The following is a 23,870-nucleotide window of genomic DNA, read 5'->3' as shown; positions in this document are numbered from 1 at the left end:
TTCAAGTGCGTGGCTGGCCTGAAATGCAGAAGGTCCCAGGGCAGGACAAAGCCAGAGGCCAAAATGGCCAACTCCAGGGGAGACCAAGTTTGGAAACTGACAGATGCTTTCAGAGAAGAATAAAATGTAAAGCCCCCCCAATAAAGCCGGTGGGCTGTAGTGCGGCTGACGGCGGCCTCCTCCAAGAAGACTTGGGCCACATGCTGTGCCTGCAGGACTGCTGCTGTTGGGGCCCCTGTCCCTGGGGCAGGCCACTGCTGACCCACGCCTCTGCAGGAGACGCAAACACTCAAAGGCGGCTCTGGCTCGGTGTCTTGTGAGCATCACTGCTCCTTTCCCTCTGTCCTGGTGCTCACAAGGTTTTGTTTGCACCCTCCAAGCATCTCTGGCGGGTATGAGATTTGATTTTAAATGTGATTGTGTCCCTCCTACCATCTTGTGGCAGCTTCTCCTTTGTCCTTGGTTGTGCGGTGTCTCTTTTTGGTGGGATCCAACATTCTCCTGTCGATGGTTGTTCAGCAGCGAGTTGCAATTCTGGTGTTTTTTCAGGAAAAGATGAGCACATGTCCTTCTACTCCTCCATCGTGAAACAGAAAATATAATGGAATACTACTCAGTCGTGAAAACGACATACTGCCATTTGCAGCGGTGTGGATGAACCTGGAAGTTATCATTCTAAGTCAGACAGAGAAAGAGAAATATCACATGATATCACTTATATGTGGAATCTGAAATATGATACAAATGAACTTCTCTATGAAAAAGATACAGTCTCATAGACATAGAGAATAGATTTGTGGTTGCCAGTGGAAGGTAGGAGAGGGACGGGTTGGGAGTTTGGGTTTAGCAGATGTGAACTATTTATTATATATAGATATAAATGAAGCACTCTGTTGTACACCAGAAATTAACACAACTTTATGAATCAACTATACTTAAAAAAAAGTCCTTTTTACACATGCTTGTTCCTTCCTGTCTGAGACAGAGGTATAAAGACATGATGCCTTGGGCTATGGCAGCCAACTTGGGCCATGAGGTGACAAGCTTGAGGATAAAAGGTGTACATGGTGACCATAGGAGGGAAGAGAGATGGGAGGAATCTGTGTCCCTGAAATGGCGCACTTTCTGACTTCTGACGAAGTGAGGTTAGAACTGTGCTGCATAGTCACTGACACCGGGGGCTGGGCTGCTAGCCTCTGGACACACCCCCGGGGATGCACACACCGAAGCCTGCAATCTGGTCCCCACCGAGCAGCCAGAGGGACCCTTTCAGAGAAGGAGTCAAACGACAACTTGTCTGTTCCAAACTCTCCTCTGACTTCCCATCACACTAAAAACGGCAGCCAGAGGCCAGACCTCAGTCTGCCTGGCCCCGATATTGCCATCCCAGAGTCTCTGCACTCAGTGTCCTGTCTCATTCTACATTCAGGTCCACTCAAAGACCATTTCCTGAAAGTTGTCTTCCCTGACTCCTGTTCTGTTTTCACAGCCTTGCTGGCGATGCTGTGCTGGTGCTGACTGGCTGTTTGTGTGCTGGTGGAAGGGATGCTTGGCTTACCTCCTCTGTCGCTGATTTGGGAAAGGCTTCTTACTTGAACATTGTGAGGTCCAGATGAGCAAATAGTATGTGAATCCAGGAGAACAGGGCTGGGCACAAATAAGCCCTGTGAGAACACTACCCTTGTATAAGAATGTCTGCTCCCTAAAGGCAGAGCCGGGAGCTTAGCGCCTGGCATCTAATAGTGCTTGGTGGAGATGTTGGCTGAATAGCATACAACAAGCTCTCTTTAAATTTTTATTGAGGGAATGGTGGAACACAGAAATCTCTGAATTGAGGTTTTGGAGCTGATTCAGTGTGTGTTGATGGGAAGGTCTAGGACATGATTGAGGGAGGAGGAGCCCAGGAGAGGGCTGTGCATTCTGAAAACCCGAGACCAGGAGTTGACGGCATCCTCTCTCTTGACGCCGAAGACCCCGAAATGAAGGCAGGAGAGAACCTGGGAGTCAACGTCTTCTTGGAAGAGCCCGGTGGTCGCAGCGAGGGGGAGGGGAGTGGGCGATGTGGCCGCTGGGAGGAGTGAGGTGTGGAAAACCTGGGGAGCAAGGGGCTCCCTCACCCCACTTTGGGCGACAGCATCTCGGAGCTGGCGATGCCTCCGGTGTGTGGGGGGCGGGGGGTGTCGTTTGCGCCGCTCAGCTCGCCGTCGAGGACTCTCAGCCCCGCCCAGCTCCTCGTCTCAGCTGCCCAGTTCAGCATCTGGTCAACTGCCGGCCAGGAGCGAGGCGGGACGCGCCGAGGGCGCACACTCACCGCTCTCGCGCAGCCGGGAGGACTCGGGGGCCGAGGCGCGGTCCCGGGGGCCGGCGGCTGGATGGGGCTAGGGGACAGGGCGGGGGCGGCCAGCTGGGGGCGGGGCGGGCGCGATCCGGGCGGGCGGGGCGGGCGCGGATTGGCCTGGCGCCTCCATGTGACCGGCCCCATATAGGGCGTGGCGCGGGCGGCTGAGTCGGGTGCGGCGGCTGCCTGGCGGGCGAGGTGTGGTGAGGGTCCGGCGGCTCCGCGGCTGCTCCGCTAGAGCGCCGGGCGAGCCTCGCGCCTTCCGATCCCCGCGGGGCCGCCGGGCCGGGGGATGCGCTCAGCGCCCGGGAGCCATGGTCCGCTTCGGGGACGAGCTGGGCAGCCGCTATGGGGGCCCCGGCGGCGGGGAGCGGGCGCGGGGCGGCGGGGCCGGCGGGGCGGGAGGCCCGGGCCCCGGGGGGCTGCAGCCGGGCCAGCGGGTCCTCTACAAGCAGTCGATCGCGCAACGCGCGCGGACCATGGCGCTGTACAACCCCATCCCGGTCAAGCAGAACTGCTTCACCGTCAACCGCTCGCTCTTCGTCTTCAGCGAGGACAACGTCGTCCGCAAATACGCCAAGCGCATCACCGAGTGGCCATATCCTGCCGGGTGCCGGGCCGGGTTGGGGCCAGGGGCCGCCCGAGGTCGCGGGAACGGGGACGGGGCGCGGCGTCCGGCGTCTGCGCCTTGCGGGGTCTAAGAGGGGCGGCCTGGGCTGGGGGCTTGGGAGGGGGCCGGCCGCATGCTGCGCCCAGTGGCCATCTTTCCCCGGGCTGGAGGAGGGTGCGCCCCGGGGAGAGGCGCATCGGGTCGCTCGGCGGGGAGGGGGCGGGGCGGATTCCGGGCCCTCTCGGCGCGCCGCGTGTGCGTGCGTGTTTTTGTTTCTCTCTGTGTGTGTGTGTGTGTGGTCGTGGTGGCGGCGGCCGCGGGAGCGGGGTGGGCGCTGGGCGGAGCCCCCTGCCCCTGGGCTCGTCCCTTCTCTCCGTCGATGCCGGCGCAGAGCGCGTGGCCAGCTTGGAGGGCACCCGAGGGCGAATCGGTGTCCGTGTAGGTGTGAGCGCCGGGTGGAGGCGAGCCCGTGCGCGCGCCTGACTGCAGGTGCCTGAGTGTGTGAGGGCAGAGCGTGAACCCGGTGCTGCGCGTGCGTGCGCTCGGGACTCTCGGTACATGGGTGTTCACGTGCCTGTGTAGGTACATGTGGCTGCGTGTCTTGAGGTAGTGTGCGCCTGCGCTGGGTCCTTCCTCCCGCCGCGCGCGGGGGGCGCACGGCCCCCTCTCTCGGGGCGCGGGTATCGGGCGGAGCCGCGGAGGGAGCGCTGTCCGTGGTGCTGACGGCCGCGGGGACGTGCTGAGGTGCTGGGAGTCGGGCGGAGCCGCGCAGGGGCGCTGTCCGTGGTTCTGACGGCCGCGGGGACGTGCTGAGGGGCTGGCGGCTGCGACTGCGGAGGCGGCCCTCGCGGCGCCCCGAGGGGGGAGGGAAGGGTGGGGTGGGCCCCGGACCTGGTCATTCTCAGGCCCTCTGGAGGCGGCCGGGCTCGGCTGCTGCACTGCGCGCTGCCGGCCTTGGCCTCCTCGCCTCTCCTCTTTGGCGCCTCCTGGCTAGTCCTTAACCCACGCACTCCGTTTGAGTACATGATTCTGGCCACCATCATCGCCAACTGTATCGTGCTGGCGCTGGAGCAGCACCTCCCAGACGGAGACAAGACGCCCATGTCTGAGCGGCTGGTGAGTGCTGTGGCGGCGGGCCTGAGGGCAGGGCGTGCGGCGGCGGCAGCTTGTCTGACTCTGCGACCCTTCAGGACCCGTCACGGGGCAGCTTCCTCGGGCTGGGTTGTCTGGGCAGCTAACACTTCCCTCAATGGTCAGGAGGAGTGGGACAGCCCGCTCAGCCCCTGCTGGGGGCCGGTGGCTTGAGGGAGGGCATTTTAGCCAGCAGCTGCTCTGCCCAGTGACACTAGCCAAGCCTACGCCTGTCCTGCCCACGCGGACTTAGCCGTGACCTAAGAAACCAAGAGCTGATGCTGGCACCTGAGAGGGGCCTTCACGATGGCCCAGGGTCTGGAATGCCAGGCTGCCCCTTTCCCTCCAGGGCTGTGGTGGGCTCTGGCCCAGGTGCAGCCCTGGTTGTCTCCCTCTCTGGCTCTGCTTGGGTCGCCTTCCCTGTGGGGCCTTTGCTTCCTATGGATGCACTCCTTCCCAGGCTTTCTTCCCAAACATCCCCAAACATAGTTCTCACCCGCTCCTGCCAGGAGCTCCCAGACCCCATGTTTCCCCTGTTGAAGCACTGAGCCCACGGGAACCAGGGTGCTAGGTCAGGGTATCTGGAGGGGCTGGGGCAGAGGCAGGGTGCTGCTTGAGGAGGCAGGCCCCATTCTGAAGGTGAGGCTATGTCTCCTAGCCCCCAGCGTCCCAGCTGCCCTGGCCTCTCTGCCCAGGCTTGATGTGGGCTCACTGGGGCCTGAGAGACTGAGCTTCAGAGCAGAGAGAAGGAAAGCACACGCAGGGGCTGGAGGGTGCTGCAGTCCTGGGGTCCCTGAAGAAAGAGACACTTCTGGGGGCACCAGCCTTCCAGAGGCTGAACCCTTTTCTCCACATCCTGGCAAGAGACTGTTCTTCCAAACTTCTTTCCTTTACTTCAGCAGAGATAAGCATTGATGAAGCAGAGCCTGTTCTGTGCTTGGCGTGGGCCTTGAACTTCAGGCCAAGGGGTGAAGCAGAGGAGACAGAGTAGGCTGCCCTGGGGATGCTCTACTTTGGGTGGGCACCTCGAGAAGGCAGAGAAGTGACAGCCGGGGTGGTCAGCCAGGAGATGGGGGTTTGTGGGTAGGCTGTTTCTCCAGGCACAAGAACGGCTGAGGGGTTTCAGTTGTGGGTTCGGAGGGGGAGGGTTGTGCAGGGCATACTGACAGAGTGGAGGGTGGTCCCCGTGGGTGACTCCTGTCCAGACATGGAGCTAGACAGGCTCACCTGCCCTCTTTGGGCCCCAGGTTTCTGCTGGTGATGGGGCCCCTGGTCTGCTGTGAGCTTGGTGGTGGGTGCCCATTCTGAAGGCTGGAGAAGAGGGTGAAAGTGAGAGGAAACGGGTTTCTGGCAGGGAGCCTCGAATGCCAGGCCACAGGGTGTGGCAGGGGTGGGGCCAGAGGGAAACAGGCTGAGGGTGGCAGGGGCAGGGAGGCCTGTGAATGGCAGTCAGACTCGGGCCTTCCTCCTGGGAAGCAGGCTTGAGTAGGCCAGTGTGCATCCAGCCTCACAGGTAAGGGACAGTTTGCTTTGTGGTGATGGGGGTCTGTACACTTGTAAGGGTTGAGGGTTGAGCAGAATGTGCTCACCCCCACAAGGCCTGGTGGCCCTGAGATGGATGGAGGCTGAACACAGAGGGCCTGGGGAGCAGGTACAGTGGTGGTCCCAGATCAGGTCTGGAGGCTGGTGCTGCTGCCAGAGGCTGGGAGGGGCTTCGTGTGCAGAGGCGCCTGCCCTGGAGTGGGGCCTCCGCAGCTCTGCTTCCCACCCACCTGTCAACTTCCCACTTGGCCTTTAGCTGGAGCCCCCAGCTCACAGTCTCACCCCTCCCCCGAGCCAGCCCTTGCTGAGTGTGGTCAGGGGTGGGGCTGGGAGCAAGGGGTCTGGGAAGGGGCCCCACTCCATCTCCTCATGTTGGCCAGCTCTTCTCCTGTGACACCAGAGTTTCTCTGAACATGTTTGCTGGGGCCCTGTGTTTATTCAGAGTAGGTGGTTGGCAGCCTCTTCTCTTGGGGAAAGGGGACCCTCTGACTGAACCAGACCAGAAGCATTGGGGAGGGAATATCCTCATGAGTCAGCAACAGGACAGTAGGATGGGGGAGCTGGGCTGTGATGGACGCTCCACTGTCTGGTCCCTGGAGGCAGCAGCTTCTGCCTCATGCTGCTACCAGCAGCCATGGGCCAGGAGGCCAGGCTGAGGGTTCCCCAGGTCGGACGGGAGAGCCCTGGAGGCCAGGCTCCTTGGGCGAGGAAGGCACAGGCTGCTGGTCCGCAGTGGGAACAAGCAGCCCCCACAAGAGTCAGCCTGGCTGTCCCCTCCCTGGGTCCTGAGGCCAGGCCTCTCCCTGGCAGAGCAGCCTCTGGGTGGCAGGTCTCACAGTCCTGAGAGCAGGACCTGCCTGCCTCCTCTTTGTCCTCTTGTGTCCGTGGTCTGCGCTCGGGCTGTTTCCCTTGCTGACCCTCCTCCTCCAGTGCCCCCTCGGTCCCGCTTCTGGGGTCACCTGCACAGAGGCTCTGTCTGCCCCTGCCCCCAGCGTGTGACGTCCCAGTGCTCCCCGAGTCCCCACAGCCCATCCCCACGTGGGCCTTGGCACCCGCGGGCCTGCTCCCCGTCCCGGTGCTGCCGTCTGTTGTCTCCACCCAGAACTCCTGTCTTGGTCACCCAGCTGGATGCCTTGCCCTCCAGGGGCTCCCTGAGGCCCACCGTGTTTGCTCGCACCAGAACGTGTGTGTTTTGAATATGCAGCAGGTGTGTACTGAGTGAGCAAGCGGGTCCTGGGCTGTGCTCCAGGGAGCTGGGCATGGTCCCTGCCGTGGTTCGAGCCCAGGGTCAGACCCAGGTCACCTCTGGCTTGGAATCTGGCTCTGCCTCTCATAAGCTGCGAGTCTCTGGCCCAGTTCCTTGATCGCTCTGTGCCTCAGCTCCCCCGTGGATGGGGATGACAGCAGTGATCAGTGCCTGTGGGATGGTATAAGAGGATTGCCCTGGTGATTGCAGGAAGCCCCTCACATATTGTTATTGGCAGTATTGCTCAGTCTGCAGTAGGGTGTCAGGGGGGAGCCCCTCCTCACATGACTGGGTGTCCCTGGCCGTGGGGACAGGGCCACCTGTGTGTTAGGGGAGCCTGGCACAGAGCACCCAGGCCCGTGCTGAAAGGACTGAGTCGGTGGGTGTCATGGCAGGGCTGGGGGTCCTCGCCAGTGCGTCTGGGGGGTGGTGACCTTGCTCTGTGCTTCTCCTCAGGATGACACAGAGCCCTACTTCATCGGCATCTTCTGCTTCGAGGCTGGGATCAAGATCATCGCACTGGGCTTTGTCTTTCACAAGGGCTCCTACCTGCGGAACGGCTGGAACGTCATGGACTTCGTGGTGGTCCTCACGGGGTAGGTGCTGGGCCGGGGTGCCCTGCGCGTGGAGTGGGTTCGGGCAGCATTGTCCACACTGGGGGCCGTTGCTTCTTGGTGGTCTTCATGGGTGGACAGGCATTGTTCTTCCCTGGGAAGAGCCTGGGCTGTGATCTTGGCTGAGGGGCTGTCGAGGAGATTTGTCCTCGGCAGAGCTTGCTTGTGGAGCTGCTGGTGCTGTGGTCAGGTCCGCAGGGCAGGGAAGGCACTGGGCCTGATTTTGTAAATCCTGGGCTGCAGCCTGGCCTCTTTCACCCCGTGACCTGGGGGACACATGTGCGCGTCCGAGTCTCCTGCCTGAAGGGTTCATGGACACGTGCTCCTGGAGCTGTGCTTTGGTGAGGCTGTGCCTCTGTAGGCACAGCTTCTGGTTCCAGGAAGGTGCTTAATCAGTGTTCCATCCCCCACTTTCCTTCTCAGATAGACTCTAATAATCACCAGCTTGTGGTTCCCAAACAATCCAGGAGATCCAGAAAGTCGCCTGAGCCTGGGCCGGGAGGGGGAGGAGAGTGGGCAGAAAGCCTGTCTCCTCATCACAGGGCCCCCAGCCTTCGGGGCCTCAGTCTCTTCACCTGCCGGATGGTATTCAGGGCCTCTGCCCTGTTCTGAGGTTGAGCTGCCATTGCCCCAGCTCTGGGCTGCCCTCCGCCTCCGGCTGGAGTGGGGGTAAGCACCTGGGGTTTGCTCCAGAAACCTGCTTGCACAGTCCAGGTCCCAGAGGCCCCACCCCTGGGCCTGCAGCTGCTCCTCCTGGAGCCTGGAGCCTCCACAGCCTGCTGGGAGCCCCGCTGTGGCCCAGAGCTCTTTCAAGGGACAGGTGGCTTGGCCAGGGCTCCTGTGCCACACGTGAGGATAAACAGACTTGGCCACGTGACCTCTGGGCTCCCAGACAAGACCTTCAGTGCAAGCCCCGCCCCGTCCCCGACCCCGGCCTCAGAGGCCAGCTCTCTTGTCTGCTTGCACGGCTGCTGATGGCTCCAGCAGTGCCCGTGGCATGCCCAGCACAGGCCAGAATCGAGGTGCCTCGCTTTCAGAGGGTCTCTCCCTGGAGATGACCGAGGGGCCGGTGGGCCTCATGCCGTCTTTGTGGGTGGCACCAGCCTGTCACTGGCTTTGATGAGATGGGCACCACTGAAATTGGATATAATAGGCTGGGCAACTTTCTAATCTGTTCCATTTTTCCTAATGACCAAGGAGGGAAGGGAGCAGGGAGCCTTTTGTTGGGAGTTGTGCCATCCTGCCGTGTGGTGCTCACCGTCCACATCCGTCTGCTGCCTGAGGGCAGGTTGCCATGGGGGTTTGTACAGAGAGCCCTCTAAGATCCCACTGATGGGGCGTGGTGGTGAGTGTGGGCCCTTGGAGGGCAGGGTATGCCCTGCAGTCCATTGGGCGCTGTGTGGGCTGTCGAGAAGTGTCACTGGCTGTTTACATCTCTCTCCCTCTAGACCTGTGTCCCTGAGGATATGAACGTATTATTTTTTAGAGTGTCCCCAGAGCATAGCTTAGGGCGGGCCCCCAGGAGGGTCAGGGAGTGTCTTCTGAATTAATGGGCTATTGAAGCTCGGGTGCTCTGTGCTTGAGCCAGCTGGGAGCTGGTGAGGGTGGTGGGACTGGCCTCTGGGGGTGCTGTCCGTGGTGCTGTTTGGGCTGCTGGGAGCAAGGCAGGGAGGTCCATGCCAACCCCTTGGCAGGACCCCCGAGTCTTCCAACAAACATATCCTGATTCCAGGTTCAGGGAGCCTGGTCCCCCCGTGAGGGCTGGGAGACCTCCAAGGGCAGCTGCTTTCTCTTGCCTGTTGACCACACTCCTGGGCACAGGAGAGAATAGGACGGCTCACCTTCCTGGAGCCCCAGCAGGGGGATCCCAAGGGTCCCGAGACTGTAACTCTGCCCCCAGCTTTGCCTCAGAGACCCTGCCCTCATTCCATCTGTCTCTGCCTCTCCTCTCTCCTACCTTCACGTGAGCCTCTAACCCGCCCGCCCTCCCACTGTGTGTCTCTCTCTCCCCCTCTCCCTGTCTTAATCTCTTGGTCTTTGTCTCCCCATTTCTAAGCTCTGCATTTCTGCTTTTTTACCTCGTCTTCATCTTCTCTATTTGTTTACCTCTCGATGTTTCTCCTTCTCTGTCTTTTGCTTTCTCTCTCTCATTCTTCCTTTGCCTTTCTCTTTCTGTTTGTTCTGCGCCTCTCGTATGGGCCATGGAGTCTCTGCTCTCACTGTGAGAGGAGGGCTGGGAGTTGGCACCGATGGTTTCCAGGCTCCCTCTCTCTGCACCTTGTTTGCAGGGATTGTTCTGGGTTGGGAGGGGAGCCCCCAGATGGGGAAGGTGGTCTGTGTGCCATGGGGGCTCACATGCTGCCCAGAGTCATGTGGGGGAGTTGCTCTGCTGCTCTTGCTTGCAGCACCTGGGGACTGGCAATGTGTGTACATGTGTATGTATGCATGTGTGCACACATATACACCTGCACTGCATGTGTGTGCATGCACGCACATGTATATGCGTACACGTGTGCAGCAGTGCATACATGTATATTTGTGCATGTGCACATCCGCGCACACATGTGCATCTGTTCATGCATGTATGTGTACACACATGTGCATTTACATGTGCGCGTGTGCGCATGCACTTGTATGTGTGCATGTGCATCTATTCAGACACACATGTGCACATGTGTATACATGTGACTGTGCACACATGTATGTATGTATACACACATGCAACTGAGCACCCATGTGTATGTATGAATGTGCAGAGCTGTGTATGCACGTTTGTGTACATATGTGTATGTGTGGTGCATGATAGAAGGAGGCCTTGTCTGTTTTTGGGGTGAGTCCTGGGCCTGGGGAATCCACAGAAGAGCCCTAACCCTCCTGAGCTGAGGCGCCTGTGGGGAGCCATGGGGGCACTGTTTCTCGTTACTGTGTTGTTTTTAATTAGCATTTACTTAATTGGTACTCAGAGGGCTGGAAGCCCCATGGTGAACAGGGAAGGCCGTGTTGCCTGGTGAAGCTTGACTTGTCCCCGAGGCCAACTGGGCTTGCTTCTGCTTCTGGGGCTGGCATGCGGGGCGTGGGAGGTGCCCTGGATGGGACTGTGACCCTACCCTGCATCGGGGAAGCCTCTTAACCTCATACACTCATCTGTAAACTATGCCTGGGCACAGCCTTGGCCTTGCGGGGGGAGAGCGATACAGCACCCGTCCTGCCCACGGAGCGGGGCGGGGCTGTCCTGGCTGCAGTCCCCAGTCTGCACACTTCCAGCCACGTGAGCTGCTCTCGTCTGGTGCTGCCCTGCCCACTGGTTGTCCTTTGATCGCTGTTTACTCAGAATCAGAGCTGAGGATACAGCAGTGAACAAGACCCCCAGTCCCTGCCCTGCGGGCTGCATTCTCAGGGTACCTGGTCCCCCTGGCCCGCTCTATTTCCTCTAGGCGTCCAGAGGCTCAGCAAGGGCTGAGGGCACAGGCTCATGGCCACATCGTGGGGCTTGGGGGTGGGTGTGCTGTGGAGACCACTCCTCACTGACAGTACAGGCTTCATTTTCCCATGTAGGAACGGGGTTCAGGAGAACACGGTGTGGTCTGGACGGCTGCGGTTTGGTGTAGGCTCAGCAGTAAGGGGCTGAGCCTGCTAGGTATTTGGCGAGAGGCCGTGGCTGACGGGGTCAGTACCAGAACACAGGTGTCTCCGTGGCCTTTAGAGCTTGAGATCAGACAGGACCCCCAGGGGTGGGGTCTGGAGAAGAAGCTGTCCGTGGGTGAGCCTGGGGACTCCAGAGCTGGTAGGTTGGGACTGGCCAGTGAGGTGGGTGGGGACAGTGTTTTAGGAAGGAAGAGCATGTCCTGCTTGAGCAGGAGTGCGGGGAGGATGGACCGCTGAGTGCAGTGACAGGCAGCCTGCAGGTGAAGGGTCCTCGCAGATGGCCTGCACGGAGGCGCCTGTAGGCCCAGAGGGTCCGTGGTGGGCACCCAGGGCAGCTCATCCACCTTCAGGGGAGTTTTTCAGCAAAGCCGGGCAGAGAACTGGGCAGTGGTGGGAGGGAGAGGAGGGGCAGAGGGTTTAATCAGGCGGGGGCCACAGCCTGGCCCAGGAGGCAGAACAGCAGTGGTGCAGCCGGCGTGCTGGAGTGACGTCTGGGTGGACGAGGGCGGCTGGGACCCTGGAGTCCATGCTCATCTCTCTGTGATTTCAGTACACCAGAGGTCGAGCTGAGTGCATGTGCTGGGTTGTCAGATGAGAAAGCAGGGATGGGGCGAGAGCCATCCTCTGGTGCTCTGCATGCCCATCAGCTGACGCTGGCGTGGGTCGCAGGTGGGCCGCGATGGAAGGACAGGCTTGCAGGCAGAGTGAGTGAGGATGCCCTCTGCTCGGCCTCTTGCCTTCTTCTGGGCTCCCCTGGCTGGTCACCTTCCCGTCTCTCCCCGTTGACCCTCTGGCTGACTGCCCATCCCCTCGTTCGTGTGGAAGGTATCTGTCAAGTGCCCTGGTTGCTGGGGACACAGCAATGGACATGGAGGCTGCATTTCCCGGGGACGCAGGCGACAAGCAGCCTGTCCATGTGGGTGTGAAGTGCAGTGACGAGCAGGAAGCCGGGCCGTGGGGGTGAAGTTCCCCTTCATGGGGTTCAGGGGAAGTCCTTAAGAAGGACCTTGAGCAGAGCAGCAAGTGGGAGGGGCTTGGGCGTCCTGAACCTGGGAGGGGGCAGGGGGCAAAGATGCTGGGAGGCCATGGGGGCTGCTTGGGGCTCTGGGTGCAGGGGCTGACCTGGGGGGTGGGCTGCTGACCATGGGGAGCAGTGCCCAGGAGGTAGTGTGGGACTGGGCTGGGCTGGGCTGTGGGAAGCACTGCCACTTGGTTGTCCTCAGGAAACTTGCTGGCCCCCGAGTATGGCACCCACGTTGCCCACCTGTCCTAACTGCTGCCGTGCCCACCCCTGCACCTTTGCCCTCCCCATCCCCAAGGGAGCCCCCAGACCAGCCTTTGGTCCCCAGGGGTTGATTGCAGCTGGGGATCGGGCAGGGTCCTCTCAGACCATGAGGACTTGGGCCCAGAGTCCCCCACCAGTTATGGCCCAGCCTGGAGCTTCCCTTGGGGGAGGAGAGGTCTATCCCAGCTCGGGCAGGTAGCTCCCTGCGGACAGTTCTAACCACAGCATCTCATTTTACTCCAAATTAAGCTGGGATTTCTTTCCAGGACATGTAATTAGAACTCAGGGTCTCCTGTCGCTGGCCTGAGCCTCCTGTGTTGCCTAGGGAGGGATGTCTGTGTCCACGCCTTGCCCTGCCTCCCGAGCACCGGGGGCCTGGCTGGGGCTGCTGTCAGAGGGCGTGGGAATGTGGTCCCGGGAGGCCGGGCCCTGGGTGAGGAGGGCTCCAGCAGGTGAGGGCCAAGGTGAGCAGTGAGCCTGTGCCCACGTGTGGGAGCCAAGGGCACCGTGCCTAGCCCCAGGTGACCAGAGACACCATGAGTGACACTGGGTCTGGAGGTGGACTGACCTCGGCTTGTGACCTCGGGCTCTAGAGCTTACGTTTGGGCCGGAGCTGCCCTGTGTGGGCTCTTCCTCTGTTCCGTGATGTGGTCCTGCAGGCGGGGTCTCTGGTGCCTGCTCAGGTTGGGGGTTTGCTGGACCTTCTCTTCTATCCCCACCTGAGGCTGGGAATCGCTGGGACGGGGAGGGGCCTGAGTTCTGACCAGCGGCCCCTGGAGCAGCAGAGGGAGGCTGTTGGGGACCACATCTTTAAACTCCCCCCAGGCAGCATCCCTGAGGCATTGCTGATAATTCAGAACAGGCTTGGCCGCTGTGTCTGCCTGGCTCCCAGGTGCCTGCTTCCTGCCAGTGGCCCTACTGGGCTGCTAGCCCCGTGCTGGCGCCAGAGGCAGGGTATGGGGTTCCCCGCCTCCCTCTGTCTGCACCCCTGCCGGCTGGGTGTCCGCTGAGGGCGGCTCATTCTACTGCTCACCTCTCAGTGTCTCTGCTCTCCTGGCTCCCCTCCCCCTTCTTCCTATGATTTAGGGTTTTTCACACCCTCCTGAAGGGCTGTGGGGAGCCAGAACCAGGCCCTTCCTGGCTGCTGCCTGCAGATGCCACCCCATGTGTTGAAGGAGAGCCCCCTCCACCCAGCTCTAAAGGCCTGGTGATCCTGGCAGGACAGGGAGTGCAGGCTGCCAGACTCAGGCCCGGAGCTCCGCTCTGCTGCACTGCGAGGTCTTGAGTGCTGGGCCCCTGGGACTGTTGCAGCTGGTGCCCGCAGCATGCTGATCGCGGTGTGCCTCTGTAGAGGTGCGGTAGTCGCTCAGTTGTGTCCGACTCTTTGCAACCCCATGGACTGTAGCCTGCCAGGCTCCTCTGTCCTTGAAATTCTCCAAGCAAGAATAGTGGAGTGGGTTGCCATTTCCTTCTCCAGGGGATCTTCCTGACCCAGGGATTGAACCTGGGTCTCCTCCATTGAAGGCAGATGCTTTGCCATCTGAGCCACCAGGGAAGCCCTCCCTCTGCAGAGGTGGCAGGGAGCAACTGCTCATCTATCCATGTATCTTGTGCCAGGTGTGCCTGCAGAGGTCACAGGAGGTCAAGTTCATGCCTGGTGGGAGTGGGAGTCTTTGCCTGTGGCTGGTGGATATACCTGCAGCTGTTCAGGCGGGTGGGGCAGCTGGGCATTGGACTCTGCCTTCCTGTTGAACTTCAGGTGCCTCCCCTCACCCTGTTTCATGCTGGTGAGCCCAGAGCTGCAAATTCACACGGAGGTGAGAATGGTTGCTAATGTCCTGTTGTGTTGCTAGGCCTGGAGCCAACGCCAGTCCCAGTCCCTGGACTGGGGAAAGGCCGGAGAGCAGGTCCTCCTTGACTGAGCGGTGGGGGGCCGCCAGGATGGGCCACTTCCTGCCCTGCCCACAGCCCGTCTGAGTCACACAGACCTGGAACCTGCGGACCCCCGCAGGCCGCCTGCACAGGCCCCTGGGTGTCCTGTCTTCACCCGGCTGGCCGCCCCACTGTGCCCCGCTTTCTCCAGGCCTCAGCCTCTCTGGGGAGCCCCTCTCAGAGCCCTCATCACTCCAGCTGGTGGCTCCCTCTCTCTCCCAGGGTATAAGAGCCCATGTGCTGGGGCCGCTGCTTTCAGCATGATAGGATGTGGGTCTGTGTTTCTCTGCCTAAGGGCCTCTCTGCCCTGCTCTTGTCCCAGGGGCTTCCCTCCTGGCTGGCTCCACAGATGGACTTCCCCTGCAGAACCTTCCCCTTAGCTTGGGTGCCGCACAGATGCCTGAGATGGGGGTCAGGGCCCACAACAGCAGCTGTTCACTGTCTCAGTTTGGAGGCTGGATGTCCAAGATCAAGGTGCCCACGGGGTTGCCTTAGGTGGGGTGTCTTCCTGCCAGTAGGCGGCTGCCTCCCCACTGTGTCTTCCCGGGTCGCTTCTCTGTGTGTGCAGATGCAGGTCTCTGGTGTCTCTCCCTGTTCTATTAAATTAATCCTTTAAATTAAAGCCCATCCGTAGGACCTTGCTTAACCATTTACCTCCCAAGAATCCCATCTCCAGATACAGTCCCATTGGGAGTCAGAGCTTCAACAGAGGAATCTGGGGGACACAGGTTAGTCTGCAACAGGCTGCGCTCAGACTCCAGGCTCCTCTGATGATCCCTGGCCCCCAGTTCCCAGCGTGCAGTGAGTGTTGTGGGACTGAAATCCAGCGGGGGAGTGGGAACCTCCCTCGGCCCCCATGGGCACAGGTGGCGCCTGACTGATCCTGGGCGTCCACGCGGCTACCAGTCCGGGTCTGCAGTGTCTGTGGTGTGGTGGGCCCAGGTTAGTTGTCTGTAAGTCCTTTCTCACTCCTTGCGGTTGGTCATCAGCCTCCTGGGTCTGACAGCAGGGACTGTGGACTGAGATGGCTGAAGGCAGGGCTGCCCACTGCCCCGGACCCTCTGCAGCCTGGACTGGGGCAGGAGCCGGGGAGGGCACTGCTGAGCCCATGGGGGGTCGGGGGGTGTCCTGGGTGTCCTGCAGCCTCCTGTCTAGGAGGGGGCATCCCTGAGGGGGCCTCCAGCACCACCCGCCCTCTCTGCCTGCCGGCCCCTCCACACACCTGCTGTCTGGGGCCCTGGTTCTGTGAATGCAGTGTGGGGGCAGGGAATGGGCAGGAAATGAGAGGGTCCTTCTTCCCATTTCCTGATCAGTCCTGGGGCCTGGTGTTTCCCCTGTCCAGCCCCGCAATACACTGACGCAGGGGCACAGCAGGGGCGCGAGCGAGACCCCCGTGTGGCCAGGGTTCGGTCTCCGTGAGTGGCTCCTTCCATGGGGTGAGGCCCCCTGGGATGGTGCGCTCACTCCCATGCTTCTCTGGGTCCCTGGCCTGGCAAGCAGCGTGGGTGCAGAGCCCTCTGGTGGAACACAAGTGGGTGGGGCTGGAAGGGCGAGCAGGGGAGAACGAAAGCGTGAAGTTGGCTCTTCCATGAAGTCTCCTAGGCACTGGCTGCTCTTCTAATGTGATCGTCCCATGACCTTCCTGCGCTGGATGCTATTATTAACATCCCCTCGTAAAAAATTAAATATCTTATCTTGAACTCATCACAGATTTGCAGTATGCACAGAGGGTGCTGAGGTGCCATCCAGTGAGGCTGTAGCATGGTTTCATGACCAGAGTGTGACCCCGGCACAGTCAAGACGCAGAAACTCCATCCCAACCAGGACCCGCCCTGTTGCCCTTCTGTACCCGCTTCCACTTTCCTCCGGCCTCACTGCCCCTTAATCCCTGATGACCATGATCCAGCACCCGCGTCCATCACTTTGTCATTTCAGGAGCATTAAATATTGGTTGATGGAATCACGCCTTAGGGACTGGCTCTGTTCACCAGGATGACTCTGAGGCTGACTGAGTCACATTGCCGCACGTTTGTACTTTGTTTCTCTTTACTGCCCATTGCCTCTAACTGTTCACCTGTTGAAAGACACGTGATTTGTTTCTGGCTTTTGAAATGTCTCCCACAAGACCGCTCTGGACGTCTGTGCACAGGTTTTGTGTGAACATAAGTTTCCTGGATGGACGCCTAGGAGTGCAATTATGGGGCTGTACTGTAGCGCATGTTTAATTGTTTAAGATATTACCAAACTGTTATCCGAAGTGTCTGTACCACTTTACATTTTTTTACATTCCCACCAGCAATGTATGAGTGATCTAGTTTCTCCATATCCTTACCAGCATTTGCTGTTGTCACTGTTTCTTATTTTAGCTATTCTGGTGGGTATGCAGTGATATATCATGGTGGTTTTGATTTGCATTCCCCTAATGGCCACTGACCTGCATGGCCACTGATATTGGACATCTTTTCATGGGCTTGTCTGCCATCTGTATCTCCATTTTGGTGAAATGTCAGTTCATGTATTCTGTTCAGGTTCTAGTTGGATTGTTAGATACTAGTTGATTTTCTCCCAGTCTGTAGTTAATTTTATTTCATCCTTGTGATGAGGACTTTTGCAGAGCAAAAGCTTTAAATTGTAATGAAATCCGGTTAGTCAGTTTTCCCTTTTATAGATAGGGCTTGTGGTTTTGAGTCTAAGAACTGTTTGCCAGACCGACGTCATGAAGATTTTCTCCTATTTTTTTTCCATGAAAGTTTTATCTTCTATATTTTACATGTAAGTCTGGGATCTGTTCTGAGTTAGTGTTTGTTTCAGGAGTGAGGCTTCTTTCAGTTGAGATTCTTTTTGCTAGTTTTCTGCCTGTATGTGGGTATCCAGGTGCCCCAGTACCACTAATTGAAAAGGCTGTGAAGTGTGTTTCCACCACTGAAGTGTTGTGTTCCTCTGTCAGAAGTCAGCTGGCCATGTGTATATGGGTCTGCTGCTGTTCCATTGATCTGTGTCCATCTCTCCACCAGTTTTACACTGTATTGATTACTAGAACTATTCAAGTATCAAAATTGGGCAGACTCATCCCTCCCACTTTATTCTTTTTTTAAAAACTGTTGTAGCTATTCTAGTTCCTTTGTTTCCATATAAATTTTGGAATAATCTTGTCAATATATATACAAAATCTTCATAGGAGTTGTATAAAATTAGTTTGTTAATTTTCAGAGAATTAATATCTTTACTATGTTGAGTCTTCCAATCTATGAACATGATATGTCTCTTCATTTATGTAGACCTTATTGATTTATTTCCTCTGTATTTTGTAGTTTTTGGGATTCAAGAGCTGTGCATGTCTTGTTAGATTTACATCTAAAAGTTTTTCTTTTATTTTTATGTGTGTACAAATGGTACAATATTTAAAATTTCAGTGTTCAAGTGTCCATTGCTATTGCTACGTAGAAAAGCAATACATTTTCTTTTATATTTGTTTTTATTTCTGTAACTTTGTTGAATGCACTTTTTAGTTTTAGGAGATTTTTTTTTTTTTAAAGATTCTTTGGAGTTGTCTATGTAGACAACTATGTCATTTGCAAATGGAACGGTTTTATTTCTTTCTGCCCTCTCATTCCTTTTTTTCTCTTATTACATCAACTAGGACTTCTAGTGCTACATTGAATGAGAGAGTGGACACCTTTGCCCTGTTTCCAAGGAGGAAACATTCTTGGGAGGAAACATTCAAACTCCTCCTGTGAAGTATGATGTCTGCTGTAGGTTTTTGCTTCCCCTAGCTCAGCTGGTAAAGAATCTGCCTGCAGTGCAGGAGACCTCAGTTTGATTCCTGGGTCGGGAAGATCTGCTAGAGAAGGGATAGGCTATCCACTCCAGTATTCTGGCCTGGAGAATTCCATGGACTGTATAGTCCATGGGGTCGCAAAGAGTTGGACACAGCTCAGCAACTTTCGCTTTCACTTTGCTGCAGGTCTTTGTAGATGCTGTTTGTTAAGTTGAGGCAGTTCTTCTCTATCCCTTCTTTTCTGAGAGTTTTTGTCATGAATCAGCTTTCCTCTTGTCAGTGTCTGCTGCTGCTGCTGAGTCGCTTCAGTCGTGTCCGACTCTGTGCGACCCCATAGACGGCAGCCCACCAGGCTCACCCGTCCCTGCGATTCTCCAGGCAAGAACACTGGAGTGGGTTGCCATTTCCTTCTCCACTTGTCAATGTCAGATTTTATCAAATGTTCATCCTACATTAATATGCTCACATGACCTTTTCTTCCTCTGCCTGTTAATATGGTGAATTGCAATGATTGATTTTTGAGTATTGAACCAGACTTACTTCCTGGAATGAACATGGTCATGGTATGTAATTCCTTTTATATACTTCTGAATTGCATTTGCTAATATTTTTTAAAGGATGTTTGCATCTGTATTCATGAAGGCTATTGATCTGTCAGTTTAGTTTTTTTTTTTTTTTGCTTTGTTTTGTTCTTTTTTTTTTTGGTACAGTCTTTGTATGGCTTTGATATCAGGATAATACAGGCTTCCAAAAATGGATTTGGAAGTGTTCCTTCCCCATTCTATTTTCTGGAAGCTATTGTGTAAAAGTGCTGTGAATTCTTCTTTAAATATTTGGTAGAATTCTACAGTGAATCCAGTTGGCCTACAGGTTTCTCTTTAGGGAGTTTTAATCTTATAGATTCAATTTCCTTAATAGTCAAAGGGATATTTAAATTATCTATTTCCTATTGGGTAAGTTGAGGTAGTTTGTATTTTTTTTAGGACACAGGCCATTAAGTCTAAATTGTCAAAATTGTGTGTGTAGAGTTGTTCACAGTAGTCCCTTATTATTCTTATGCTGTCTGCAGCATCTGTAGTGACAGCCCTTGTTTCATTCCTTATATTGGTAATTTATGTCTTCTCTCACAATAGCTCTCTCTTTTGGGAGGTTTGGGTTAGTCTTGCTATAAGTTTGTCAGTTTTATTGATCTTTTCAAGGAAATAACTCTTAGTTTCAATAATTTTTTAATTTCTTTTTTCAATTTTAATTTTTTCTGCCCTTATTTTTATTATTTTCTGCATTCTGTTTACTTTGAGTTTGTTTTACTCTTCTTTTTCTCAGTTCTTGTGGTGAGACCTTAGATCAGTGATTTGAGACAGTCACACTTGAGCTGTGTCTCACACATTTCAGTATGTTGTATTTTGAGTTTAATTCAGTTTCATGTGTTCTTAAATTTTCTCTAGACTTTTCTTCGATCTATAGATTGTTTAGAAATGTGTTATTTAGTTTCTAAATGTTTGGAAATATTCCAGTATCTTTCTGTTACTGATTTCTAGCTTGATTCCATGTGGTCAGAGAACACACTCTGTATGATTTTGATTATTTTAAATTTGGTAATGTTTCTTTTAGGCTCAAGATACGGTCTATTTTTGTTTATGTTTCATGGGAACTTGGCAAGAATATGTATATGGCTGTTTTTGTGTGGCGTGTTCCGTAAATGTGGAATAGATTCTGTTGAAGGTGTTAGTAAGTCTTCTGTATCCTTGCTGGTATTCTGTCTGATCGTTCTGTCAGTTGTCAAGGTGGGTGCTGAGGTCTGTGTTTATAGTAGTGCATTTGTCTGTTTTTCCTTACATTTCTATTGGTTTTTACTTCACATATTTTGTGGCTCGATTGTTGAGTACATACAGGCACACATCATTTACTGAGCTTCACTTTATTGCAGATAGTGCATTTTTTAAAAATTGAATGCTTGTGGTAACCCTGCTTTGAGCGAGTCTATTAACACGGTTTTTTTTTAAAAGCATAGGCTCACTTTGTGTCTCTGTGTCATATTTCTTTCATTTTTGGGATATTTCAGACCCTCCTAAAAGATTACGGTTTGTTGAAGGCTCGTCTTCTTTCCCCTTGCCTGCGATTCTGATTGGCTTTCACAGCCCCGGAGCCCCTCTCCCCGCACTCCTTCCGCTGCTTCCTCCCCCTCCCCCCGCTCCGTCTTTGGGCCTGATGTCTCGGTCCTTCCCGCTCTTCAGCCCCTTGGCCCTTCCCCACGTTCCCTCTCTTCTACAGTTGAGCCCATCCTCTTAGCTTTTCACATTGGCTATTGTAGTTTTCAGTTATAAATTTTCCATTTAATTCTTCTTTATATTGTTCAGGATACTTTCTTCTGTTTGTTTGTTTCGAACATGTTAGTGGTTGTTTGTGGAAAGACTTTATCATAACTGCTGCAAAATCTTTGTCAGAAAATTTTAGCGCCTCTGTTATCTCAAGTGTCAGAATCTATGATTGTCGTTTTCATTCAGTTTGAGATCTTCCTGGCTTTTTGATAAATGAGATACGATTGAAACCTGGACATCTCCAAATGTTTTTCTGAGACTCTGGTTCTTATTAACTCTGTTTTAGTTGGGTCTCTGATCCTTCTCAGTAAGAAGACAGGGTTTTCTGCTTTGTAACTTCTATGTGGAGTAGAAGTTCAGGTTCCCTGCTCAACCATCATTGGCAGGGCCCCTCGTCTTTACAGGGAGGAGGTGACACTCTTACTTTACAGACCGGAAACTGAGAGGAGCTCAGACATTTTGCAGGAACCAGTGCAGATTCCAGCTAGACTAAGCCAAAGTCCAAGCTTGTAACCACCAGCCACCCCGACCCTTAGGAGTGCAGGAGGAGTACTGCTTACCCTGAGATGAAGGGTCTGATAACAGTGACGTGAAGGCAAGGTTTCCATGGCTGCAGTGGGTGAGCTTCCTGGGTCATGCTGACCTCCCTGGTCAGAGCTTTGCTTCAGGTGACAAAAGTATTAGGCCTCTTTCAAGCTGGACAGAACCCTTCAGCCAGTCTAAGGATGCAGTATCCACATGGGGCCAATGTCCAGATGGGTGGTGGTCAGGGAAGGACTGTAGAGCATCTCTACAATGGCCACCCCCCATGCCCCAAAGGAGCTGGGGGCCTGGAACCCCTGATGTCCACTCTGTGTGGTCCCTACCTGCTCTCTAGCCCTCGAGGAGGGGTTGGAGGGGGTGAGAACATTTAGCTGGACTTTCCTGTACTTTGGGCATGCCCAGCTCCTCCTCTTCTTGGGTCGTGAGCCTGGACACTTGGATGTGCCATCTGAACCTCAGTTTCTTCCTCTGTATGATGGGACTAATGGTGCTGACCTCTGAGTGTCCTTGGTATAAAGTAGACAGCTGTGATGTTTTTATTTGAGTGAGTTGTGAATGTCATGTTGTCTGGCTTGGGGGCCTGCACCTGCCAGGGCTGGCCCTTCTTCAGCCTTGCCTGGGGTCTCTAGGGTTTGGAGCAGGCTCAGGGCCTCTAGTGCAGGGCACTGTGCTTTATGTGCAGCCCAGGATGGGGCTAGAGTGGGGAGCATGGCAGAGGCTGAGACATCTTTGGCTGAGACCAGGAGGCTATATCCATGGCAACTGCCTCAGCCTCCTGGGCAAGAATCAGCATCTGGAAAGTCAGTGACAAAGAAGTTCCTGGAGATGGTGCTGCCCCTGCCATATGTCTGCCCACAGCTCCCTGTGCACCTGCCCAGGGTGAGCCAGGGCTGGGGCAAGCAGGTGCAAGCCTCCCCCAGACAAAGTGCTCCTGGCTTTTCCCTGGAGCCCCGCTCCACCCCTCCCCCATGACAGCAGCAACAATCCCAAGGAGGCCGCACACCAGACCCTTCTTGCTGAGTTGTTGTCCACACTGCTACGTTTTGAGAGTCAGAGAGATGTCCATAGCAATTGTGTGGGCTTGGCAGCCCAGACTGAGGCTGTCCCGGGCATCTCTGCTCTCTTTGTCGGACTTGATGGACTTGGGGCCTCAGGGAGGGCTCCCAGCTTGGCCTGTGGAGGGGCAGAGGTGACCCCCCCATCATAAAACAGATGTGGAAAGGCAGGGTGACCCAACTCAGCCAATATGTTGAACATGCAGCTACAAAGACCCAGCTGGGGACCCCAGAATCTGGGCTGGGGGGTGCTTGGGTCAGGGTCGGGGCCCCAGGCCAACACTGCAACAAGTGGTCCCATGTTTCTTCATGGCTGGGCACCCCCTGCCTCGGGTGCCTGTGAGTGGGACCCCAGGAAGGGACTGGCTGGTGTGTCCACACCACGTGTTCCTGGTCCATCATCCACGGTCCAGGCTCCACGGATGATCACGGTCCAGTGTGTCCGTGGCTCCTGCTGTCCACACTGGCTGCTTGTGTACCTGTGGGGCTGTGTGTCTGAGCATGTGCCTCACGCCTGTGTGTCCACAAGTCTACGCCATGTCTCCATGCCCTGCCGTTTCGTGTGCAAGGTGATGGGCCTGGGGATCAGGCTGCAGTGGTCACAAGCTGGTGAGTGTGTGCTCAGGGGCCCAAGTCTTTGTGTATTTTATGTATTTGTAATCATAATTTGCATAAAACTTCCATTTTACTTTTTCGTGTATAGCAGCATATTGAGGTAAATTCACATACCATGATATTCATCCTTTTATAGTGTACAGTTCAGCAGTTTTCAGTATGTTCTAATTTTAGAGCAGTCCATGTCCCCGAGAAGGGAGCCCCTTCCCGTCCATGGTCACTCCCCGATGCCCTCCCCGCCGACCCCGGGAACCACTCACCTCATGTTTGTCTCTGGGGCCGCGTCTGTCTGGACACTGGCTCCGGGTGCCATCATGCACTGTACGGCCCTTTGTATCTGGCTCCTTTCACTTAGTGCAGTACTTCTAAGATTCACCCAGGGATCAGTTCATCTGTTTCCTTTACTGTTATTTCACAAACACGTTAGGTCTGATGTGTTATTTGTGATGAACACCCAGGCTTCCACTGTCACTGAACACAAAGATGAGTGTTGCTGTTGTTCAGTCCCTAAGTCGTGTCTGACTCTGTGACCCCGTGGCCTGCAGCACGCAAGTCTTCCCTGCCCTTCACTCTCTCCAGGAGCTTGCTCAGACTCATGTCCATTGAGTTGGTGATGCCATCCAACCATCTCATCCTCTGTCACCCCCTTCTCCTCCTGCCCTCAATCTTTCCCAGCATCAGGGTCTTTTCCAGTGAGTCGGCTGTTTGTATCAGGTGGTCAAAATATTGGAGCTTCAGCCTCAGCATCAGTCCTTCCAATGAATATTCCAGGTTGATTTCCTTTGGGATTGACTGGCTTGATCTCCTTGCTGTCCAGGAGACTCTCAAGAGTCTTCTCCAGCACAATTCCAAAGCATCAATTCTTCGGCACTCAGCCTTCTTTATGGTCCAACTCTTTAATCGCAATAGTGTGATGTTGATCTTTCGACTTTGGTTTCTTCTTCTTTTTTTTTTTTCATTATTTCAATGAGGCAGATTCCCAGAGTGGACTAATTGAAAGTGTTTAAGCATTTTATGGCATTTTATTTTGCAAGTTGTTTTACAAGTGTGATGCATTAGTTTACATTCCTACTATATGTGTGTGTTAGTTGATCGGTTGTGTCTGACTCTTTGTGCCCCATGGACTGGAGCCTGCCAGGCTCCTCTGTCCATGGAGTTCTCCAGGAAAGAATACTGGAATGGGTTGCCATGCCATTCTCCAACATTCCTACTAATTCT

At 55.3% G+C, this 23,870-nt stretch overlaps 1 protein-coding gene across 9 annotated transcripts in view; it reads left to right on the top strand.

The window, feature by feature from the left end:
* Nucleotides 1-2,535: 2,535 nt before the first annotated feature.
* Nucleotides 2,536-23,870, top strand: part of CACNA1B (calcium voltage-gated channel subunit alpha1 B) — a 205,670-nt gene continuing 184,335 nt past the window's right edge. For 8 of the 9 annotated variants that reach the window (XM_043917716.1, XM_043917713.1, XM_043917710.1 and 5 more), the window contains exons 1-3: nucleotides 2,560-2,936; nucleotides 3,959-4,064; nucleotides 7,324-7,463. In XM_043917716.1, coding sequence (XP_043773651.1) covers nucleotides 2,653-2,936; nucleotides 3,959-4,064; nucleotides 7,324-7,463 — 530 coding nt within the window. In that variant the 5' untranslated portion in view covers nucleotides 2,560-2,652. Of the gene's footprint in view, nucleotides 2,937-3,958; nucleotides 4,065-7,323; nucleotides 7,464-23,870 lie in introns of all 9 variants that reach the window. The other variant, XM_043917715.1, reaches the window with a different exon arrangement.

The sequence above is a fragment of the Cervus elaphus genome, chromosome 11, assembly GCF_910594005.1.
Source record: "Cervus elaphus chromosome 11, mCerEla1.1, whole genome shotgun sequence".
NCBI lineage: Eukaryota > Metazoa > Chordata > Mammalia > Artiodactyla > Cervidae > Cervus > Cervus elaphus.
Note: the sequence above shows the minus strand (reverse complement) of the source record. Positions and strands in the feature narration are given on the sequence as shown.